Source organism: Centruroides vittatus, unplaced genomic scaffold (assembly GCF_030686945.1).
Source record: "Centruroides vittatus isolate TY-2023 unplaced genomic scaffold, ASM3068694v2 contig_620, whole genome shotgun sequence".
Taxonomy (NCBI): Eukaryota; Metazoa; Arthropoda; class Arachnida; order Scorpiones; family Buthidae; genus Centruroides; species Centruroides vittatus.
Window position 1 is genome coordinate 1,422,804 of NW_027122381.1, and position 12,051 is coordinate 1,434,854.

The 12,051-nt window shown below is 34.2% G+C and overlaps 1 protein-coding gene across 1 annotated transcript; it reads right to left on the bottom strand.

Moving 5' to 3' along the window:
• Positions 1–3,775: 3,775 nt before the first annotated feature.
• On the bottom strand, positions 3,776–11,964 carry LOC136979423 (transmembrane emp24 domain-containing protein eca-like). Its single transcript, XM_067275399.1, is given in 5 exon segments — positions 3,776–4,147; positions 4,221–4,367; positions 4,443–4,556; positions 4,558–4,664; positions 11,761–11,964. Coding segments are annotated over 5 exon segments (654 nt in total). The 5' UTR covers positions 11,897–11,964; the 3' UTR covers positions 3,776–3,997.
• Positions 11,965–12,051: the final 87 nt, after the last annotated feature.

Below are 12,051 nucleotides of genomic sequence, written 5' to 3' on the forward strand. Positions count from 1 at the left end.
TCAACACAGGGCATAGTTGGTATGTTGTGCAAGTTTCTGTTCTCCTCCTCGATCCAGCCTGCATCAGCATTGTGCGTGACAGCACTGGACCAAAGAGAAGACCAATATGTTGTGAGTTCTTCTTCTGTTGGTGTGCCACTGTGCTGTGTATCAGTGTTTGCTTTGTTATTAATTTGTCTGTAAAAGAGTTTTTCATTGTTTGTAAATAATTTATTTTGTTGTTTTCGTAGTGTACATGTTTTGTATCGTTTGAGTCTACGTGCTTTGGCAGCAAGTTTTTGTTTTAGTGTATCAATGTATTCTGTAATGCGTGTGTTGTGATGTTCATGTTTTGTGTGTGTTTTTATTTTCTTGAAAATGTTTTTGAGCTGTTTCCTTAATTTGGGTGTTATGTTGTTTTTAGTGTATTGTGTCAGCCTGCCTAATTGCTGTCTAATGTCATTTATTTGTGTTTCTATTCTTCTCTGCCAGGCAGGCTTGTGATAGAATTGTGTTTTCTGTGTATTTGTCTGTGATTGTACTTTCAGTCCATGGTGTGTCACTACTGTGACTGCCCCAGCATAAACTAATGTATGAATGTCTGCGAGTGTAGAAATTGAATGAATGTAGTGTGGTAGTAAGTGAGTGTTTACATAATTTAGTGTTTTTCCTACTTCCTTTGACGTGTTGATTTTTGGTATTCGTGGTCGTTGTGTGGGATCTGTACCTGTATATTTAGTGAGTGTTTCCTGAAATATAAGTGAGAGCGTATTAACTAAATCCATGTCTATGTTATCAGTGATGGATGAGGAAGTGTCTGTAGTATCATTAGTGGTAATTGTTGTATGTGTGTTATTATCAATGCTTGTTGCTGGATTATCCTGACAGGTTACATGATCTTCATTAATGTTAGATGTTTCTGTCTGTTGATGTATTTGATCAGCAACCTGTTGTTTGATAAGTTCAAGTGTTGTTTGTGAGATAAGGTTGTTGTGTATAATTGTTCTTTTTTGATCAACAACCCTTTGTTCAGTAACAGTGAGGTGAGGATATTGTTGTGTGAATTTATGGTGTAGTTGTTGTCTGTATGCTGTCATGTTTGTTTCCAGTTTTGTGATCGTGTAATAAGTACGGATGATAAACTCGTTCATTTCTACTGTCCATTTCATCCGTTGGCGTGGTTTTCCAGCCTTTGTGGTCTGTGGATGCATTGCCACAGAAACACCAAGGCTGGGTTGGTTCCTCACATCTGTTGAGGGCATTGCAGTCGCCATGCTTGGGCCGGTGCTGCTTTCGCCACCGGTAACCAAGGGAGACTGTGACCTATTTTTTGAACGTGAGCCTCTGCCTAACCCACGAACACGGACCTTGTTAACCCGGGCGACGTCCGAGCCGGTATCACACTTTGATCTAGTTATCACCATAATAAATATCTCCACTGAATGTGGGTGTGGTCACTCTTAGCTTCATTTCTCCCCATAGACCTTACTGGCATGGGTGTCCCTACCAGGAGCTTGTGCTCCAGCCTGCATTGCCCTATGGATCAGTAAAATTACTGGGCTCTCCCACCACGACCAGGTGGTGACCACGGGAGAGTTATTATTATTATTATTATTATTAACTTGTCTTGATTATATATATAGATACTGAAAATATACTAGATGGAGAGAGCATGCATTTTCACCATCTTGGCCAAAAGTCACAAAGTACTGTACATACAGCCTCTAGATCAGTGGTTCGCAAAGTGAGTGTTACCATCCCCTGGGGTGGCGAGTAAATCTAAGAGGCAAAAAGAAGTATGGGAGCATTGGCGACAGGGTTCCTACCAAACCATGACCGTAGGTGAGGGTTTGAGTCACTGACAACCTTGCCCTTTCCTCCATTAAAACAGATAGGAAAAAACATTGCATTTAATAGTTTCCAGATGTGCAGAACAAGATAACATAGGAACAAAGTGTAAGGCATGTAGAAAAGCTTTTATAAGAATATTTCCAAGCCTTTCTACACAAGAGAAAATGGGAAAAGAGCATTGGGGATATGGTTGGGGAGTTGGGTATAAGTTTATAGAAACAAGGAAGCAGTGACTTGAGAATGTTTGGGAATCACTTCTCTGTATGTTTAATTTTTAGGCAATTCAAGATTATAACAAGAATATAAGAAATGATCAGAGTAGAAGTGAATGATGTGATCATGTTTAAATAGCAGAAAATTTATTTTAAAGCTATCATTTACGTATAACCAATTACGTACTCCTACTTTAAAACCCATGTTAGCATACGGGACATTCCAATTTTCAATGCCGATTAAGCACCGATCTCAATGTTCGTTAAAAGTCATTCCTTTTTCCAACGTCAAAGTGGCGCTGTTGTCAACACCAACGCAACACACTCGGCACTCAATGGCTAAGTTGACCGCTACTTTCCAACGAATTATGGGTAATTAGTGCAACATGTCGAAACTGAGACTACCTCAACTGTTGAACAACTCAAACGACAATGAGATTTAAAATCTTCCATAGAATATAAAGAAACTATCTCTTCTACATATCCTATTATTTTTGAATTTCTCTTTATATTTTCTTGCATAGCTGCTATATTTACATGTAGAAACAGTTTGTCATCTTTGTGTTTCATTTTCCTTTTGTATGAAATCATTGCATTGTCACTAAAAATATTGCAAAATGCTGTAACAGCAGAAATGACACACTTCTCTCCATCTTGCCGAGAACGGAATTATGGGAACTAAGCATTTCGTACTCAAAGTCGGAACGTCATCGACGACGTCAAATTGTCGATTTCGACACTCGTGTCGAAAATTGGAATGTTACGATAGGCATGGCAAAAAGTTAGGATATGCGACAGAAGAGAATATTACAAGTTTTTCTGTTGTTATCAACATAAATTTATGTTTATTAGAAGATAGTGATAGAAATACATTTATTTCATGTACTCGTTATCAATTAATTTGTCTTAAGCAATGTATTTTCCCTTTTCATTTACATTAAATCATAAAAAGTATAAACCTCAACTGAATCAATTCCTCAATGTACCCAATCCATCTACAATATACAGGGCATTGAACAATGAAAACCCTCCCATGTAAGTTCAATCTGAAGATACATGTATCTTCAGGTTACAGTTCTATTGAAAACTTGATATATGTATAGAATTAAAATTAAATTTGCTGTAGTTTTATGTATGTCCACTGGTGAACAAAAACTTGAAGTAACTAGGTCAGAATTGAAACTAAAATCTTCATGAAGAATCTAGGAGACTATGGCAACCACTCTCCATTTTCAGGCAGCACCACTTTTTCTCTCTTTCTGCAGCCCTTGGATATATATGTGTATGTAATCCATGTAATTTCTATGGATATAACTAATCTATTTGATAAATTTTTCTACAGATTTTTGATGAACATGGAGAAGTGTGTGTGTGTTCCTCAGAATATAATTATATTTATAAATGAGAAAATTAGATGTTTAGTTTGTACACAAGAAAATGTGCAAAATTGGTACAAGTTGGTATTTTGTGCTTTTACAAAATACATTTCCAGTTATAGTCTTTGAAAGAAGATTCTTGTAGTGTATCAACTAAAAAGTAAATGTCGTGGCAGAGGGCATTAGTAAAGGAAGCAGTTTTTGGCAATTTGGTGCCTTTTCGGTTAGTCTGACTGGTTTTATTGTATGCTCGTGCTTTCGAAAAATAAAGCCTACTTGGACTCATTCCCGTGTGTTTTATTGTTTCTTACCTTGAATTTAACAATTCTCTCATCTCCAAGAATCAAAATAAACTAGTTAGTTCTTAAGCCTCTTTATTAAAAAAAACCCCCATAGGATCATCATTAAATTAAGAACATGTTTGGAATTCTGTACAAACACAGACAAGACGGAAAGATTCGATCAAAAAAGTCCGACCAATTGAAAAAAAAGGTAACCGTTCTTTTTATCCTTCATCTAGTTACATAACGATAGATACATTCACATTTTAATCACAAAATATATTTAATATATTCCACTTTACACCAATTTCTTTGCCTGGAAAAAGCTTTTTAAGTGTCTCATCTGCCAAAAGCCCATGACAACAAGCATGGCAGTCTGAATAATTGACCACCATAACACTCTCTGGTTCGTACTTTCGCTGGTGTGTCTGAATCGCTCTTCACGATACTGCAAATAAACAAAATTGATGTGATAAAATCTTAAATAAGCAATACCATTTTCAAATACCATCTGTAATTACCCTCTGATAGTTTTGTTCTTTCGTGATCTGTTCTACTTGATCTAAAAGTTGACGGACTCGCAACTGTAATTCCGTAAGCTTTTCTTTCTGGGCAACATTTCCGTAATCGACTGCATGCTCTCCGACTTGAATGTCCAAGTGTACACGCTTAATATATATATATATTTATTTAGTCTTAGACTGAAAAATAAATTTTAAAAGAAACATATATAAATTGCTCACCAGCTGACTTCCACTGAACCATTTTGAAGAGTTTGAATAGAGACAGATGACGTGCTCCCCGGGAGAACTGGAAGTGAATGTGAATCGACCCTCCGAACTGTACATTTTTGAGAGAAATTACTTTGCCACTGGGATCCTGAATTTCCACATGCATTCCGATGCCAGGACTAGAGGGCATGAAGCCTCCAGTCTTTGGATCGTGCAGTTCACATTTGTAATTTCCTGAAAATAATTGTTTAAATTAAACATTTTACAGATATTGATTAAGTTTAATCTTGTCAACAAAACTGAAAACCTTAATTTATTATTATTTTTTAAACTCTGATATTTTGCTTTTTGGCAAACACCCAAAAGAAATTTTTGGACCTTGGATCCACAATAAACAAATTTGAAAGGTTTGGTTTGAGGTCATTTTGTTAGGTTTGTGGAATTTGAGGTCATTTTGTCAAATGAACTCAAATTTTACATGGCTCATGAAAAGTAGCCTCAGACCATAGCTTAGCAGAAACAAATAAGACAGTAATAAACACAGTAACTTCTGAAACCACCATCAGAGATCTTGAAAGTAATCATCTGTTGACTTGATGTGTGTATAGATGAATATTTAGGTACAACTGGCATAACAGAGTGGCATCAATAGTAGCAATCGTATTGCTGATGACATCCATCACTTCCTGTATTGCATGTGGATTCACACAATACAAGATACCAATGTTCACTCGCTATAAAGTTCCACCGAACTGATGCAGCTCACTCAATACGCTAGCAGCAATAAATTCGAACCAAATGGTGGCTACATTTTTGTATGTCAACCTGTATAATTGCATAACTAAGCACATATTCCCAAAGCTATAGTTTGCAACATTGACAATACATACAATACTTCACCAAACCCAATAAAAGCACCACTAAAATAAAGAAAATTGCATTATTATTAAAATATGTAAAAAATAAGATAGTATCAATGCAATAAGGCAATCCTCGACTTTCAGATAACGCATTTCTAAAACCACATACAGAAGTCAAACGTCTAAACATCAATCATTACGTTATAAAAGAAGTTCAGTTTCCAGAGATCTAAAAAAGTTATAAAATCTCTTATTATGATTGGAAAGTTTTAATTTGCTACTGTGAAAATATAACAAAGTATAAATCATTATTTAAACATTAAAACTACAAATTAAACAGAAAACAGACAATGAAAATTTATTTTCACAAATAATTTTGATATTGCCAAAACTAAACCAACAGAAAATGCCACTATGTGACAGCTCAGAATTGTTGCTTGTCAACAAAACAAGGTATAAAAGTACAAATTTAGAATACAAAAAGCAAATTAAACTTTCAAAGTGTCGTGTTCAAAAATTTGCACATCTATTCAACCAGAAAAGAAACCAAAAACCTTTGCAAGCCATCATTTAATTTTGAAAAGCAAACATTTTTAGCTAATTTAACCACTCCCCTTCAAGGTCTGAACTACACATAAAGACAGAATTTCAGAACAATGGTTTAAAATAATTTGAACATAAGGCACATTCTAATAAAATTTGTCATTTTACAAAATGACATTAAAATAAACAAACAACTGTGCACCAACATCAACCATACTAATTCTGTCATTAAAAAATAATGATCATCAAGACTAAACAAATGCATAACAGTGTTACATAGAATCACGGCTCTAAGATAATCTATTGAATAGAAATTTCCATGTATTGTAAAGATATTTAGTTTTTCTGATCCTATTGTCCAGTTGGATATCCCTTTTATTTTTCATTTATTCAACTTCATTAAAATTTTATATTTATAAAATAATTCTTAGCCTTTGCAAACTGTAATTACAGAAAATTCAAACCCTATTTGAATTTATTTAATGGCATATTTTATGATTTGAAAAATAAATTTAAAAATTTATACATTTCTAAAATCAATGGCTATGAATCTGAAGGAAAATATATTTGTTCGTTTGTTTTGTTAGTTACGGCAATGCTACTCTTGGGTGATACGGCTAGAGGGGGATGCTTTCCGGGAGGTCTTTTAACAATAACTATTTAGACGTTAAGGACACGGAGAAAATCCAGAAAACTCCACGTGGCCAGCAGTCTTGGCAAGGCACAAACCCACGACCAAACTACCAGTGTTTGGGGAATAGAACCACTTGGCCATTAGTGGGTCAGGATAATATGTCCATTATATACAAAGGAGTTTCATATACAATCACCACATAACTTTGTTATATCATGGATTTCATTTTTACAAAATTGGTGATTTGGTAGATTAAATAATCAGTGAAAACTTTTCATTCTTCTAATATCTACAGAAATCATCATTCAGTTATTGATCGACAAGACTGTCTTGTTTATAAAATCGTACTGCCTGCTGGGTAACCAGCTTAGAGATATGAAGGAGTACATGTCAGGAGTTGAAATTTGGCACAGAGTATTAAGTGCCCAAATCGTGCACGCATAAAAAAAACCAGACTTATAGGTACTCGGGGGATCGAGAACCGAGTCAAAATAAAATTCAAAATGGCAACAAACTCTACAAACAGGCGGTAGTGAGATTTGTACACACATTGCTTGTTGGGAAGTTGGAAATGCAAACGCTGCAAAATCGAATTTTGACAAACAAATCTTCGAAAAAAAACCTATTTACCTGTCCCATGTTATTCCTGACATCTGTCTGGTCACCATGTGCTGACCTTGGCTGGTTGACCCGAGATATCTCGTTTCAACATCGGAATGTTTTTCAAAGTAGATGGCGCTAGTTGTTATAATTTTATATTAAAAAGTAACTTCCGGAATATAATTTGTTTTATTTTTACATTTATTAATATATATATATATTGTTTGTGCAAAATAAAAATATAATTTTGGACGATACGATAGCCAGGATTATTATTTCAAAAATGGGAAATTTTTGTTAGGCATCGACAAAAATTCAACCCAAGGCAACACGCGACAAAGAGAAATTTCAAAATTGGATAGGTTAATTTCACCAAAAATGCATCGTGGATGACCTCGTGGTCGTGGCCGGCAAAGTTTGAAAGATCGCGCTCAAAATCAGCAACAACAAAGAAGATTGGAGAACGAGAACGTCACAGATCCACCTTCGGCGTCAAAGTGATCCCGCTTAGTAGTTAGTCTCCGAGACATAGTCTTGTCCCAAATATGGATTTTCCATTTTACTTGTTTTTGTTGAAAGTCAATTAAACATAATGAAAACAATCTTTAATTCATTCCTCCCTTTATTCATAGATTCTATTTAAGAGTATTAAGTTTTACAAGAAAATGGTTTTAAAGATAAAATCTGATATTCCAAAAATGTTAAAAATCAGCAATAACAGTAGTAATACTGATCCCATTTTCTGAGTCAACAAACAATTCTATTTATAATACAATGCTCCAAAGTGAACTGTCAATTGAAGACGAGTGGAGCATTATTTACAAAATCATCATATAATCATTCAAAACCCAATCGTCCGGCATAGATGAACGCATATTTTATCTGTATTTCACATACCATCAAAGATCTCAAAAATTAAATGACATTGTAACACTCTCTGACTTGCTATTTTCTGGATATATTTACACCAAAATAACTATGTAATAAAAATGTGAACAGCAATGCATTCAAAACTTTGATTCTGTACAGCCCAGCTCAAACTAAGCAATATCACAGCAAACTGGTTGGAGGTAACATCAAATAAAATTCATTCCATCTTCATAGGTTTGATCACTGATTTTCATCATTTTGTAAAGTAACTACCAAGCAACAAATTAGAGGAGTAGACAAAACATTCACTGGTTCTTTTGAGCTATGTCAAGAGTGATATCATAAGGGGTGACATCAGATTATTGAAGGAAAACAGTCACATTACTACACAAGTCGTCTCCGACATCAACTAATATGCACAGAGCTTAACAGCTTCCTTCAATTGTGTCTTCAATTGTTATTAAGAGAATTGATATGTTAAAATTTGTGTGTGCATCGGAACTCAGCTAAGTACATTTTAATTTAAGATCACATCGTCACTTAGTTAACCATATTATCTTAATCTGTAATTCCACTTGGATATTAAGACCCTGCATATTTTAAATCAGTTTATTGAATTTTTACACAATAACTGCCTACTTACTCGGCTTTCTTGAATTTTTTTTAAAAACTGAAATTCTATCTTTAAAACTTTGTATCACATCACAAAAACAGAAATTTATTAAAGTGAGTAACCATTAAACATTTAATTAATTCCAGATTTACATAAGTTAACTTTTATCTAATTTTCCAGTTTGACTTAACAGGTGTAGCTTGCTCAACAAAACAATGAAGTTTGTTCTAAATATATAAATATTCTGTTCATTGTAACTCTAAGTACATAAACGGTATTTACTTAAGTAAAATAAATTGGACTAAAATCTGTGATATTCATCAACATTCCAAAATTTCAAATAAAACAACTGCTTTGTCAAAATTGAAAAGGTTATGATATAAAACAAATTCTGTAGTACTTTTGAACTACTTGGACAACCTTCTGTAAGTATGAGGCATTTGAATTGTCTATATGCCCTTTAGATTAGGCCTGGCCAACCCAAATTGTTTCGCAGGCCACTTTGATCATGCATAATATTATGGTGGGCCACAATTTAGCCAAACATGCTTCTAAAAAAGTAAAACAAATAGAAAATGAATAAAATGTTATTGTTATACCAAAAGTTCGTACTCGCACTTGCGCATTATAACGACGACAGATGCAAATTTTCATTTATTTAATTGTTTTGGTATACACACAACGGGAAACAAAAGTTTTAATAGATATATAATATCGCTTAGCGGGCCACACAATTTAACGTGACGGGCCGCATGCGGCCCGCGGGTTGGCCAGGCCTGCTTTAGATGGACCTAAGATGTCCAAAAGTATTAGAGAAGTTGTTTTATTTTGTCTTAGCTGTAATAAGGAAAACAGTCTGTAATAAAACCATAATAAAACAATTTATAAGGACTTCTAACATAATTTTTTAAAAACAGAAGCAAAATCCTGTCAGATTATTATTATATAAAAAAATTTTCATTTTTTGTATTATTTTTATGTAAAAATAAAACAAAATCATTCACAAATGAGGCAATTTAAGAGTGAAGTACACAAGTGGTACAATTAAAGATAGCACATGTCGACAAAAGATCCGACCAATCATGTACGTTAACTGTCGAGGTCCGTCAGATCATAGGTTGGACTAATTGTCGATGCCAACAACTGCCTCCTTTATATACTACAGAGCAAAGTACAAACTAAATCTGTTTCTTCCATTTTTTTGTATTTTGATTATTTTAATCTTTCTTAAACTCAAATTCAAAATTGAAATACTATTTCAATCATCATCATTAAATCCAGGGCTCAACTAAAAACTAAAGTGCCCATGCAAGAAATCAAACTACTCCCTTCTCAGATCATTACTTCCGTCGATGCATGTTTATTTCTGGTGGCATGTGACTTGTAATGTTACATGCACTGATATCATTGGAGTGGTGCAGAAATTAAAAACTTACAGTAATTTTTTAAATGTTTCTCTTCTAGATTTGATATTTATTTTATTTATTTATTCTTTTGCTGAGCAGGCAGAATGTAGATGTCCTCCAATTGCCACATTTACCAGATTGCCCTGTGCAAATCTGTTGAAGTCCAGTGAGTTAAATCCTATATTTTATTACTCACATTACCTTAAACCATACTTTTTTTTTTTTTTTACATGTTTCCATCTCATGTTATTTTTTATTATTGGGTTTGTTATTTATTTGTTTTGCAAGGGTTGCCAATATTGTCCTTGTGACATTGCCTGTATTGTAATTAATTAAATTAATTACACTACAAAAACATGATACAAATATTCAAACATGTTTAAAGAGGTGCCTATTAAAAATGAATTTATGATTTAAAAAACAAAAATTAATTTAAATATTAATCAAAATGTATATCAAAAAAGCAACTTTAATGATTTTATTCAGCTATATTTTGGTGGTTTGATGCAAAGTCATTTAAAATAGATTCTATCTTACAGAGAATAATTAGTATGTTTAAATAAATATGGCCAAAATTATGTAATAACTGCTGACAAACCGATAATTCTCCTAAGCAAGCCAAGATGAACGAAATTGGAAAATAAATTATCTTTATTATTCACAGTAAACTATGGTAACTTCAACTTCTAGCCTTTTAAATGCAAGAAATAAAATCCGGAAGACAGCTAAAACTACAGGTACAATTACACATCCGAACAAGACAGTGGGACCTCACCAGAGCCTTAGACCGCACTCACAGGAGTAAAAAAGTCAAAGGGCGCATTTTTTTTATGCAGTGCTCGAGAAACGCTTTACGGCAAACACTCTGAAACCCGTTTCTAAATGGCCAACACTGCTCGTGAAGTCATTTCGCTACATTTTTGCAGCATAAAAAAATGCGCCCAAAGAAACCACCTCTCTATACAAGACCCTCGGCAAGACTCGAATCCCCAAAATCGGCCACTTCCAGGTCGTGCAGTCGGGAGACAATCAGCCTGCCGAGACCATCGCACTTAACTATTTGACACGCTCGACCGTACCGGCTTCGAGTAGCCCACTTCACCAGAGTACTCTACATTATATAATTTTAGGGGGTGGGGTTTGCACCACGCGGTTGCTCGCACCAAATAACACAATTACGCACCGTGCATTAGTACAGGCAAACACCGGCAAGCTTCAACTGACTCGGAGAACGGACAGTAGTACCAGTACGTGGTAAAAAGTGATTTTTGGAGGCAAATATCTGGCAAAGGGTCACACGTAGAGGTACAGTTCTTTTGACTTTTTTGCTCCTATGTGTATGATCTACAGCTCAGATGAAGTTCTGACCGTCTCATTCACAGCTTGAATTACGTCTTCGCATCCTACCAAACTACATTCTTCGACCAATCATTTAACGAAATAGAAAAAAAAAAACTCTTTCAATACATAACGTCTACCCGCGTACGTCGCCATCTTGAATCAGAATGCGCTCAATATTAATTTCGTAGAATTTAATGACCAAAACTTAAAATTTATTAACTTGCTTACAGCTGATGTTTTAAATTCATGTACTCGAAATTAAATTAACAAAAATATTTTGAATTAAACACCAACATTTAACACATACAAATGGATATTTATCATTTCGATTGTTGACAGCAAAATAGTAGATCTTCATTCATATTTAATTATATTTATGCATTAAACGGGTGAACACGTGGAAGCATTTTTACTTATTTGTGTAATTTACATGGGAAATGAACAAGATTGTAAAATCACCTACCCACAACTAATGTTTCGTCGGGAATTTCTTCGATGAAACATTTTCTCTCTGTTTCTGAGATGTGGAAATATAATGCATTTAAAAAAGATATAAAATTTAATAATAAGAAAAGCGTCAAAACGTTAAAACAATTCATATTCCTTTGTACACGTGTCACTTGTACAAAATTCTCTGTAGTAACAGCGATCCACTTTGGCCATCAGCGCCACCTCTCGTACGAACGGAATTTATTATTTCTGTTTTTAAAATTTTTAAATATTTTACTAAACTAGTATAAATTATTATTATTAT